General features: G+C 40.6%; 1 protein-coding gene across 1 annotated transcript in view; it reads right to left on the bottom strand.

Annotated features, from left to right (window-relative positions):
• The window catches only part of kif17 (kinesin family member 17), a 76,741-nt gene that overhangs the window by 62,670 nt on the left and 346 nt on the right, over window positions 1-13,725 (bottom strand). Inside the window, 3 exon segments of the mRNA XM_037679312.1 lie at window positions 3,599-3,700; window positions 5,098-5,244; window positions 5,385-5,617. Coding sequence (XP_037535240.1) covers window positions 3,599-3,700; window positions 5,098-5,244; window positions 5,385-5,615 — 480 coding nt within the window. The 5' untranslated portion in view covers window positions 5,616-5,617.

Genomic DNA, 13,725 nt, shown 5'->3' with positions numbered 1-13,725 from the left:
GTGACTGCATGGTGTCAGGAGGAAGAGGTGCATATCGGTGCAGGTCTATCCCTACCACCCGAGATGGGGGTGACGGCATGGTGTCAGGAGGAAGAGGTGCATATCGGTGCAGGTCTATCTGGGGTGGTTGTGGCTGACCCGGGCCCTGATACTGTTCGTCTCTGAGTCTCAGACCAGCTCGCCCCATTTCAGAAATCTGGTTTGTAGCTGTAGCTAGATTCTCCTCACAAGCTGTCAGACGCTCCTGCGCTGTCCGACATTCTCCTTGCAAACTCTGACAACGTTGGAGCAATGCCTCCTTCTCCTTTAATGCGATCTGCAACTGTTGTTGTAGCACATCGTTGTCTGAACACACGGTTTGGTACGCACAGTCTCTATCCCTAATCATCCCCTCATATTTTTGAGCCTGTACTGACAGCTCATTCTTTGAGAGGTCCCTCTCAATCTGAAATCCTTCTTTGGCCAATGCAGACGCACTCATCAAATTATCACATTTTTCCTTTTTAGCTTCATATCCTCTGGATAGCATGACATTTTGAGCAACCTGATGGTCCAATTCCGCTTTGAAGAGCAGAGAAATTTTTGCTAACCGTTCACGGCTCGATTTTGTGTCCTCTGACACTTTAGCTCCTTCTGCCAAAATTGTCAGTTCTGCAAATCTTTGATTTTCATCAAGGTCTTGTAATTGCCCTAATTGTTTACCAATAACTGAATTTGTTAAAATATGTAAAGCCGCTTGGACGACATCTCTGGATTGCAAGGGGTCAGAGTTTCTTTCTTCTTCCGCCATTATCTGCTATTTAGAAATTAAATAGGAGAATGGTTGATTAGGTGGTAAAATAAAATCAGAAAAGTCTCTCTATCCTGAAATATTTACTCTTATTTAGTGATTTATCAATTAAACGTGCGTTATCTTTTAGCAAATGAGTAAACTTTTTTCAACTCTGTGAATATTTGTAACTGTTTCTTTTTTTTTTTTAAAGTTTCTAACTTTTATTGTGTACCTTTTATAAGGGATTACCAGTGAATAAAGTTTTTGGTAAATGCTCTTTGCATAAATACCTTTATAACTTTTAAAATGCAAGATAACAGTGATTATTCAGCTTTGAGGAACGTTTATTAACTCAAAAATGCCTTTAAAAAGAAAATACGTTTAATTTCACTAAAATAACCTAAAAAGCGAAGTGAAAACCTGTGATCTCACGTCTTCTCCAGAAGATGGCAGTACAACCTTATTAATTTTAACTCAGACACTGTTAGTGTTATCCAGTAGGGGAGCTATAACTTCCTGTGGCGTCCGGTCGTTAGCTGTTAGCTTAAAATTAGCATCGGCTAGACTCGGTTAAAACCAACATTTCTGAACGGATTTTTTACACAAACGTGGCAAGATTTTAGCAATTAGACTTTGAAGACTAACACAACGCATCAGAATACAGCTTTTAAAGCGTTTTTGAACTTTAAAAAGCAGATTTTATTTCCCTATGAAAACGAGTTTCATTTCCGGGTCACGTGACTGAAATCACCAATGACAGAGCAGCACGGGGGTGAGAGGAAATGACGTAGGCACGTCATTCACTTTCTCAGCAAATCAGAACGCTCCACAGCAGCAAATCCAACCAATCACGAAGCGTTTTTTCCAACTAGCATGTTAGATTAGCCTGAAATAAGTTCGTCAACTTTTCGTCTTTTAAACTGTCAAAATGCACTTTTTCTGTTAAAAACTGTAACGAATCAATTCTGAGTTGCACGGAGTCTGCTACTCCGGTCTCAAAAACGTCTTTCTAGCTATTTAAACAACTCGTCCGAACCTTTTCAGAACCGAGCCGGACCAGAACCGCGTCTGGACCGTCTTTAAACAGAATGAAGCGTTTCCACCCAAACCCAGCTTTTAGTTACCATAACAGGCGTACAATTTCAGCTTTCATAAAGACTCAATGACACTATTTCAGCTTTCATAACATCGCCAGCGTAACATCGCCAGCGTAACACAGCGTAAACATGCAGAGCCAAGCTCCAAGCGGCGCAGCTTCAGAGGCGTTTCAGCACAGCTGACAAACTGTTATTTTTCATGCCAACATGTAAAATCAATCTTTACACGAATACACAGTCATTTATGAACACGTAACGGGCCACCAGATGTAGTATGACATATGCAGGATATATTCATACATTTACGGGTTCTTCATTTTTCTGACTGTGTAAATGTCGTGCATTGAATCTAACAGAAATGTAACGAGAGACGTTATTTATCTTTGACCCATCAAAATGAATGCGGTCATTTATTTGCAGAATCAAAGTTTAACATCAAACATTTACATTAATTTGGCAAAATATGAAAACAATAACATGGCTAGTTTCACAGGAAGTGGGCACAATACGGCGATTGTCCTCACTTTCAGCAGAACAGTAGACATCAATCACACGGCGGTGATTGAGAACTTTGCTTCAGACATTTCTAAAATATCTGTAATGATTTTAGGAGAAAGGAGAGTTTAAGATGGAAAATGGAGATTTATCTTACAGAGAGATGTGTGAGGGAATTTATCTGTTTGACCAGAACGGGCACGCTCCTTCAGATCTCAGCTTGGCCACGGTACGCTTGGTCGAAATAGAACTTTTACCTGGTTGATGATAGATCAGGTCGGCGTGAAGTCCTTCTTTTGACTCTTTCAGCGTCTCCGTTGAGAACAGCTAAAATACTTCGAGAGTCGTGCGAGGTTATCCAAACAGAAGTTATAATTCCCAAAATCGTCCCTGCATTCTGGATTCAAGAACTCTGAACTCCTTCAGAGCTCTACTCCTTTAAGCTCTTTTCATCTCGTCGCGTCTCTCTTCGACAGAGACTCGACACAGACATCAGACCCTTTTTTGACACTTCTCCATGAGCTGCATCCGAGAGCGTTGAACTGGGAAGTTGCCACATTTAAATGGGCCGACTTCTGGTTCATTTGAGAGCTTTCTAATTGGTGGATGGACCAGAACAGAGGTGTGGTTTGTGATGTAAGGGGTTATGAAAATTCAAGGATAGAGATTAAGATTGTTTAAAACAGACAGAAAGATTATTGGAGAAAACCAGACTTTGTGGAGTCAAACTCTCCTGTATCTTCTGTAAAAGTTAAACATGACATTTCTTTTCAGTAAACTTTTTAGTTGACCGAAACCTGAACTTTAACACACACTTACAAACTTGCTCATTGAAGACAGAAAAATCAAGAAATGCATATTACCCTGATTTCTTCTTTGAATGAGGAATAAAAATCATTACTTACTGTTTATGTAAATAAAAATGAGTAGTTCTCTTCAACCTGTAAACATTGTTTGAACTAACACAATTTGATTATTAAAACATTTGTAAAGTAGTAATGATCATAGAGAATTGTCATTTCTACTTGATTAATTCAAAAAAAAGAAAGTCTCCGGATGGGTCAAACTGTATTTCTGGATCAGATCAATGAAATAACAGTTTCTGTCCATCTGGTCAGATTTGACATCAGGTCAAGTTCACTACAATTTTCACCAAAGAATAATTAATAAAATCTTTGGCAACTGTTTTTATACGATTAGTTGGATTTGTTTGTTTAAACAAAAAGGAACAAACCTCCAATCTCTGTTTGGTGTCGCTTCCCAAGAGGTCTCGTATTTCTTCGTTGTAAATCTCCAAGAAAGAAGCCCTCACAAGGAATTTTGTGTTTTCTGCACACTAGCTTGCACACAAAAATAAAACACAATTATTCTCTCCAAGTAAACACAGCCTAGACAGGCCTGGACAATAACTAAATCCATCTGTTTTGTGCATTTATGCATAATGTACCTGCAGAAGAAAAAGGCTCTAACAACAAACAAACAAGGAAAACGTCTATTTTCATTGTCACCTGCTGCTAAAAGACCATTTATGTGTTTGTCTGTCTGTTACTCTCAATTCAATTCAATTCAATTCAAAAATACTTTATTAATCCCAAAGGGAAATTATTTGTTGTTGTAACTCGTGATCCTCATTTCATTAAAATATGTTATAGATGCTGATGGCTGTAAGCAGGAAGGATCTCTTGTAAAGGTCCATCCCACAATGGATCCTAAAAAACTGGCTGTAGATGCCGTCCGATCCATCCACCTAGTCTCGGCTGGCCTCTCGGTTCCCCCGATCTGTAGGACCGCCCTAATGGCGGGCAGAACTCCTCCCAGAGTGATGGCCACACCACCCAGCAGTCTGCCGAGCTCCTCGTCGTTGCGGACAGCCAACTGTAGGTGCAGAGGGACGATCCTGTCCTTCCGCTGTCATGAGCCGTGTTTCCTGCTAGTTCCAGGATCTCAGTGGTCAGGCACTTAGGCACAGATGGCAGGTAGATGAGAATGCGTCCAAAGAATATCCTTTCAGCTCATTTGAGATTTGGGGCTGTAATTGAGATATTATTTGAGCTTTTGAGATGTTAATCAGCTGCTGTTGGTTGTAGAAAACTGCCTCATTGCCATGGTTACACATCATAATAAATGTCCAAAACTAAAAAAGTTTCAGTAAAAATCCTTCCAGCTGCACAGCATCCGATACCAGAGGAAACAATCATCCAAAAAATGTGATTTACATCCAGAAAAAGAGGAATTAAAAAAAGCAAAATCTCAGAATGAAAGTATCAGAGCTGCTCCAACATGCAGCCACCTTGAGCGGCGCAATTCTAGAACCATAGCCAACGTGGTTCAAAACACCAAAGTTCATGCTCAATAAGCCAGGTAAAAAATTCAGTCAGGTCATCTGGATGGTTTATTTTTTTGTTGTTTATGTTGAGACGTTTCGTCCTTCATCCAAAGGATTTCATCAGTCCATCAGTTTTGAACCACTTTGGTTGTGGATGCCTCAGAGGAGTCGGTGGGGAGAGGACGGGCTCCAGAAACCATCTTATCAGCAGCAAACTGATTGGTCCACTATGTGAGTGCTGCTTGTGGGACTGAGTTTGTTGTGGCTCTTTGGACGTATGGAGTCCTTTGGATAAAGGACTAAGCATTTCAGATAAAAAATAAAAAAATAAAGAAATTGTCGAGATGACCTGACTGAACTAAGTTGGGTTATCTTTCAGTGAGTAGGAGTACAACTATTCAGCAAACCTGAATGCTCTCAAAGGTGTGCTCAAACGCCCGTGGGATGACGCCTCTCTGAACTGCAGGCTCCAGCATTCCCTGCATGGTGAAAGATTTGCCACTTCCAGTTTGTCCGTATGCAAAGATGGTGCCGTTGTATCCCTCTGTGACACCCTGTAGAGACGAAGCATTAAGGTTCAACACAGCCCAGATCTGTGTGGTTGACGGTGGAATGATTAGTAAATAATGAGGTGTCTGTGGCTGAGGGTGTCAAGTAACTAACACGATGCTACGTTAAAAACACTACAGCTTACCTCAACCAAAGGATAGGCAATCTCGTTGTACAGCTGCTCAGTTGTTTGATTAATATAGTAGGTTCCATCAAAGGTGAACTGCTTCGTTGGCTCATCCACCGCTCCGGGTTTTTCAATAAAGCACTGACAGCGGTCCAGGTCCATGGTCAGCACCATCTTGGAGCTCAGAGCCTTTTCTCTGTCGTTCAGGGGCCTGCACCGGACCACAACTTTCACCGACTCTGACCCCATTTCTCAACATTCACTCCAAAAGCAGCTGGTTATGTAACTGATATTGATAAAATCTGCTAAAGGACATACTCTCAGTCATTTTGCATAAAATCCACGCAGCAGAACAGAAGCTAACAGAAAGACAACTAAATCAATGACCAGCTCTAACAAACTAACTGTTACAGTCTCTAAAGGACTTTTAAATTTTTTTCACCAATAAGATATAATAAAAATCCCAACTGAAATATTTCGGACGCACTGACTGACCTCGTCCGGTATATTTCGGGTCTTCTGTTTCCGCTTCCTCGCAGCTTGTGGCGTTCTGACGTTGCCTAGCAACCTCTAAAGTCCGTTCAAGTAAAATAAAATAAAAAATCATAAAAAAAAGACCGAAGCAGCAGCCTTTTTGGAAAGCAGAGAGATAACAGGTAAACCATTAAATGTTTTGCCTATTATTTCCGTATCCTATAATTAGGCTTACAGACTCTGGTTTATTTATTGCAGCATTTTTTAGATGCCATGACCAGATTTATCCTGATGCATGCTCAATAACCAGATGACCAGATTTAGTTTCAATAGAGTCCCTGAGTTTCATCTTTTCCTGAACCAAAGCCTAATGGACTTGAATGAATTACTAATATATACAGTGTCCTTGGACACCCAAGTAAAAACTAGATGGCTTAGTACTACACTCATCTTTTAATCAAAATAAAAAGTGGAAATTATAATATACAGTACACCAAAACTGCATAGCTTTGCGGATGTGTAGACAATATTCTTCACTATCAGATTATCTTAATTTTTTCTTATACTGTATCTACTTTTTCATTATAATAAATGGCAGAAAGAGGCTTTGTGATATTTAATATCAGATTTGAGTTTGTTAAATCAGGAAAATTAAAAAGTATTTTCATTTATATTTTAGCCAGTTAGATAAACACATTCAAGTAATTAACTGCAAACTGAGCTTTAATTTGAAGTTTCTTATTCAAGTATCCTGATGCATGCTCTTATTCAAGTAGTTAAGGATTTTTAAAATGACTGCTTTTGTATTCTCCTTTACTGAGAATTTAGAAGGCTTATAGGTCGATCCATATGAGTTATTTCTATGGCTGATACACATAAAAATATAAAAAAGAACATTCTTGAATAAATAAAAATAAAACTTGATTGTGGGCTATTCAGCTGCTGCTGCTACATCATTTTCCTACCTGCTAAATTGATTAACTTTGCACAGATATGGCCAATAACCAGTTTTTTTTATGTGGCCAGTATTGGCTATATGATCAGTCTTTTTTATTATTATGAAATGTCAATTATGTTGGAATACATCCTCAATGTACAAACCAGATTCCAAAAAAGTTGGGACACTAAAGAAATTGTGAATAAAAACTGAATGCAATGATGTGGAGATGGCAAATGTCAATATTTTATTCATAATATAACATAGATGACAGATCAAAAGTTTAATCTGAGTAAATGTAACATTTTAAAGGAAAAAAATGTTGATTCAAAATTTCACAATGTCAACAAATCCCCAAAAAGTTGAGACAAGTAGCAATAAGTGGCTGGAAAAAGGAAATTGAGCATATAACGAACAGCTGGAAGACCAATTAACACTAATTAGGTCAATTGACAATATGATTGGGTATAAAAAGAGCTTCTCAGAGTGTCAGTGTCTCTCAGAAGCCAAGATGGTAAAAGGATCACCAATTCCACCATTGTTGTGCAGAAATATTAGTGCAGCAATACCAGAATGGTGTTACCCAGCGTAAAATAGCAGACTTTTAAGTTATCATCATCAACCGTGCATAACATCATCAAAAGATTCAGAGAATCTGGAACAATCGCTGTGCGTAAGGGTCAAGGCTGTAAAACTCTACTGGATGCTCGTGATCTCCGGGCCCTTAAACGTCACTGCACCTCAAACAGGAATGCCACTGTCAAGGAAATAACAGAATGGGCTCAGGAATACTTCCAGAAAGCATTGTCTGTGAACACAATCCACCGTGCCATCCGCCATTGCCAGCTGAAACTCTACAGTGCAAAGAGGAAGCCATTTCTAAGCAAGCTCCACAAGCTCAGATGTTTGCACTGGGCCAGGGGTCATTTAAAATGGAGTGTAGCAAAATGGAAGACTGTTCTGTGGTCAGATGAGTCATGATTTGAAGTTCTTTATGGAACACTGGGACGCCATGTTATCCGGACCAGAGAGGACAAGGATAGCCCAAGTTGTTATAAACGCTCCGTTCAGAAGCCTGCATCACTGATGGTATGGGGTTGCATGAGCGCTTGTGGCATGGGCAGCTTGCATGTCTGGAAAAGCACCATTAATGCAGTCTCAAGTCCACTGAGTCTTTCTTTCTCATGATAGTCTTTCTGGTTCAAAATCACTGTGCACCTTCCTTTGTCTGCTGGGAGAATGATGATGTTTTTGTCCTTGCTAAGTGGTGAGTGCATCCCTCTGCTCTCTACTGATGTTGGAAGGTGGTGGTTTGGCATTGCTGAGGCAGGATGAAACTTTGATACTGAGCTGTTCTGCTTCACCCTCTTTCATTTTGTTGTTGCGGATGGCTGATTCTGTGGCTGTGATCATCTCCACCAGAGGAATTCTACTTGGTGCAACCGCAAAGTTCAGTCCCCTGGCAAGAATCTCCGTCTCCGGCTGGGTGAGCTGTCTGTCAGATAAATTCTTCACCCACTTTTCTGTCTCCCTGGCATGTAATTGACTACTGGAGTGTTGTCCTACACTGAATGTGTTGTTATTGGAATAGTGATGGTGTTGATGAGTTATTAGTAAGTTAAACTTGTTTTGTTATCGAGTCTTGGACTTGACATGCTGTGCTAAGCGTGCCTGATCTGTACAGTCCAACACTTGCTGAAGTGTGGTCTGATCTAGACACATAGTTAGTTTCTGTTTAATGTGCTCTTCTTTGGCCTTCAAGGCCTCAATAGTAAAATTGGTCTGTCTCACCCGTTCATTCAGCAGCTGTGTCTGTGCCTTCTGAAGGATCTTGCTTGCCCGGTGCCCGCTGACCGATGATTTTAGTTTCAGGCTCTTGGGAATGATGCCACTTTGTCGACATCTGAGGTTGAATCGCAAGTGGTTCCTGTAGTTTGCCCTCTTCCTTGCTGTTTTCTCAAACTCTCTTACTAGTTTGAGGCAATCCTGGCCAAAGTGGTTCAAAATATCCTGATGCATGCTCAATAATCCAGGTAGAAAAATCCGAAAAAGTTCAATCTGGTCCTCTCGACACTCAAAAAAACAAACAACAAAACAAAGCAAAAAAATATAGAAACGTTTTGTCTCTCATCCGAGCGACTTCCTCAGTCTGAGGTGCTGTATTCAGCTCAGTCTCTTAAATGGCAGCTTCTCAGAGTGGATCAACCAGTTTGCTGCTGACAACCAAAACCAGCTGCTCACATGGTCAAGAAGGACCATCAGCCTAACAATGGATCATTAGCACACTGATGGCTGTTTACTATTCACAGGGGGTTGAGTGATACTAGCAATAACAGCAGTGTAAGAGGGGGACAGTTGGATCCGGAGGCCTCCACCCCTGTTTAATGATGGACGATTTCTTTTCACAAAGATGGCCTCCTTTACTCCTCTCTCAAACCATCGTTCCTCTCTGTCCAGGAAGTGAACATCTTCATTCCTGAAAGAGTGACTGCTGGCCTGGAGATGAGTGTAGACCGCAGAATCCTGGCCTGATGATGTTGATCTTCTGTGGTGGGCCATCCTTTTGGTTAGTGGCTGTTTAGTTTCCCCGATGTAAGACTGATCACAGCCCTCCTGACACTGAACAGCATACACAATATTACTCTGTTTGTGCCAGGGGACTGGATCTTTGGGATGAACCAGTCTTTGCCGTAATGTATTTTGGGGTTTAAAAGCCACTGGGATGTTCTGTTTAGAAAATAAACGTCTCAGTTTCTCTGATACTCCCTCAACATATGGAATGACCACTGGTCTGGGCTGGGTTCCTCCTTTTCACCTGATGGCTGACTGGAGTCATGTTTGGGTTTCTTCTCTACTTCCAGGACTCCAACACTGGAGGTATCAGTATCTTCTGATTTGGTTGAAGACCAATATGTAGAAGAAGGGTCCATGACTGAGGTGGTAGATACAATATTTGAGGTGTGACAGAACAGTCTTGGGTCAATGGAGGGTGGTGTGTATGTTTGGCTGTGGGCAAGAGATGAGGATGCTGAGCTTGTTCCTGAACTGAACCTATTGAAGAATGTATTCAGTTCATTGGCTCTGTCCAGGCTTCCATCCTTCTGATCCTCCTTCTACTTGAAGCCTGTGATCCGTTTCATCCCTGACCACACCTCTCTGATATTGTTCTGTTGGAGCTTCTTGTACACCTCCTTGCTGTTTCTTATCTTGACTTTTAGTTGCTTCTGTGTGCTCCTCAATAATTCCCCGTCTCCCTCCCTGAAGGCTCTTTTTTTCTGGTTTAGCAGTTTCTTCAGGTCAGTGGTAATCCAGTGTTCGTTATTGGGGAAGCATCTCACCATTCTGGTGGGGATGGTGTTGTTTACACAGAAGTTTATATAGTCGGTCAGGTCTGCGGGAGGGTCTGGAGATTTCCTGGTGGGCTGGTATGATGTGTGGGCTGTAGAGCCAGCGTTCCCTGTTTTTTTTTATTTTTTAGATATTTTTATTAACAACATATAAACACAGAACACCACTGCGGTCGAGGCTGCCAGCGCTCGCTTTTTTTTTCTTTTTTCTGACCTGTCAATCAATCCAGTAGGTGTGTCAGCAAATGACCAATCGGCAACCTCAATTTGTCCCGAAGGTAAATGCCCCTTGTCTGTGAAGCTGCTCTGCAGCTGCTCGGGGTGTACGCTGGAGCATGAAGTCTGAACCCTCTGCGTACAGTACACGTGTACGTACGCGTGAACGGATGTACGCGGCAGTATACTGGAGGCTTAACAGTTCAATAGCTGGACTGCAGAGACGACACTTCACAGTAACATGTCCAAGATTACACCATCTGTTGTTCACAAGCACTGCCAACCCACCTCCTTTCCTTTTGCCACTCTTTAAATCTCTATCTGCTCATATGGTCAGAAAGCCTGGCAAGGAAACGCTGGAGTCAGGGATATGATCCTGCAGCCATGTCTCAGTGGAACACATAACACTGCATTCCCGATACTCTGGATGGGTCCTTGTTAGGGCTTGAAGTTCATCCAACTTGTTTCCCAGCGATCTCACATTGCCCATCATGACTGATGGAAGAGATGGTTTAAACTGCATTCTTTTCTCTTTCTCCCTCTTCTTTGCTCCTGCTCTGCATCCACGACGCCTCCTTTTCAACTCATTTGGGATTTGAGGCTGTAGTTGAGATATTATTTGAGCTTTGGAGATGTTAATCAGCTGCTCCCGGTTGTAAAAAAACAACCTTGTTGTTACGGTTACGCATCATAACAAATGTCCAAAAGCAAAGATATTTCTGTAAAAATCCTTCCAGCTGCACAGCATCCGACACCAGAGGAAATAATCATCCAAAAAAAGCGATTTATATGCAGAAAAAAGAGGAATTAAAGTTTTCAAAAGTAATATCTCAGAATGGAAGTAACAGAGCTACTCCAACATGCAGCCACCTTGAGCGGCGCAATTCTAGAACTTTAAAAGATAAACTTTAAATTGTTGTGGTTCCATACCTAAAAAACAATTGTAAACACTTGATGCTTTACAAGCACATAAAAATATCTTTAAAAATCATAAAGCAGCTAGTACAAAATTGTCTGTCTGACAAACAAGCACCCTAAATAAATGTTGTACTTGTTAGTGGAACTATATACATGTACATACTATATACAAGTGCCAACACTAATAAATGCAGTAAGTGAATCACCCCCGTAAGACAATGTGATTTTAAAGTAAAAAAACAAAACAAAATAATAAATGTGCAAAAGAAATAAATGTGTCACTCATTTTGAAACCTTTGAAACTGGTAATCCACATGTCCCTGTGAAAGGGGCTAGCACCCATTTGTTTCTGGAAGTACTTTAAGTTTTGGCTTTATGTGAGTTCTTGTGTAGTTTTGGGGCCTGCTGAGTGTTGGCGTTTTCCTCCCACTCATAGCAGTGTAAAAGGGGTGGAGGCCTCCGGGTTCGACTGTCCCCCTCTTACAATGCTGTGATTGCTAGTATCACTCAGCCCTCTGTGAATAGTAAACAGCCATCAGTGTGCTAATGATCCATTGTTAGGCTGATGGTCCTTCTTGAGCATGTGATCAGCTGTTTTTGGTTGTCAGCAGCAAAACTGGTTGATCCACTCTGAGAAGGTGATATTTAAGAGACTGAGCTGAATACAGCTCCTCAGACTGAGGAAGTCTCTCGGATGAGAGACGAAACGTTTCTACATTTTTTTGTTGTTTTGCTTTGTTTTGTTTTTTTGAATGTCCAGAGGACCAGATTTAACTTTTTTAGATTTTTCTACCTGGATTATTGAGCATGCATCAGGATACTCATAGCAGTGGTTGACCCGGGCACAACTCAGCAGACACGGCGGCTCATCCAGCGTCTGGGAGTAATATTTAATCAGCTCACCGACAGTAGTAAATCCTGTCTTGCATTTCTACAATAAAAGACACAAAAAAATGACTGCCAAAATACTAGAACTATTGTTTACAGAAATTTGTCTTGACAGTTGTTTTAGTTCAACTGGTCCACAAAAAGCTACATGTACATGTATTTTGCATATTGCCCAGGACATCCTTGTAAAAGAGATTAATAATCTCAATACCATACCAGTCCACTATATTTATAAAGCACTTAAAGCAGCTACAAGGCCAACCAAAGTGATGTACAGACAAAACAACAGGTAACACACAAAGCAAAATACAAAATGAGGTAAATCAGAATATAGACAAAAAACGATGCAGATAATGACGACAAACCATGGATTTCTTCCTGGTAAAATAAAGGTTTAATAATGTAGCCAACAAAGTTCAGTCAGGTCATCTGGACCATTTCTTTCATTCTTTCTTTCTTTTTTTGGTTGTTGAAACGTTTCATCCTTCATCCAAAGGACTTCATCAGTCCAAGGAGCCACAACAACTCAGTCCCACAAACAGCAGACTAACATAGTGGACCAACCAGTTTGCTGGTGATAAGATGGTTTCTGGGGTCAACCCTCTCCCCAGTCAACTCCTCTGAGGCAGCCATAGTGGTTCACAACATCACAGTTCATGCTCAATAATCCAGGTAAAAAAATCCAACAAAGTTCAGTCAGGTCCTCTGGATGGATTCTTTTTTTTTTTGTTGAGACATTTTGTTCTTATCCAAAAGGCTTCATCACGAAGTCAACGGGGGAGAGGGTGAGCCCCAGAAACCATCTTATCACCAGCAAACTGGTTGGTCCACTATGGGAGTGTGCTGCTTGTGGGACTGAGTTTGCTGTGGCTCTTTGGACTGATGAAGTCCTTTGGATGAAGGATGAAACGTCTAAAAAAAAATCAAATGTCCAGATGATCTGACTGAACTTTGTTGAATTTTTTTTACCTGGATTATTGAGCATGGACTTTGGTGCTACAACATGTATGTTATTGAATGTTGTATTCAAAATGCAAATTTAGCTTGATGGATTTTCACAGAAACAACCTAAGCTTCAATGGTTTAATATTCATCTACAGTTTAGTCAACATTTTCTAATATGGTTTCTTTTAAAAATCTAAACAAACATTTACCTTTTAGAATTGGCTGTTAAACTTGTGCAGAGACTAACATGCCATAACTATTACCGGTCACAGTCTGTCCTTTAACTGTTTGGTATTTTTGTGTATTTTCCTTCTCTGCTTATTGTGGTTTTTTCATTCTGCCCCTTGTGTGATTCTGTTCCCCTGTATCTGATTCTGTTGTGTAGTAGAACATACGGATGAGATGTATTCATACTGTTAAAACGGATTCTTTCATTTTTCTGGACTGTATAATGTACGTGCATTGAATGTAATAAAATGTGGACGTGAGACGTTAATTATCTTTGACTCACCACGACAGTGGGTCATTTATTAACAGAATCAAGTTTAGCACATCACACATTTACATTAATTGGCAAAAATGAAAATGACAGCTTATAAATCAGTTTTACAGGAGTGGTAAACAACACGGCGGT

The sequence above is a fragment of the Nematolebias whitei genome, chromosome 7 (assembly GCF_014905685.2).
Source record: "Nematolebias whitei isolate Nwh7 chromosome 7, NemWhi1, whole genome shotgun sequence".
In the NCBI taxonomy this organism is placed as follows: Eukaryota; Metazoa; Chordata; class Actinopteri; order Cyprinodontiformes; family Rivulidae; genus Nematolebias; species Nematolebias whitei.
Note: the sequence above shows the minus strand (reverse complement) of the source record. Positions and strands in the feature narration are given on the sequence as shown.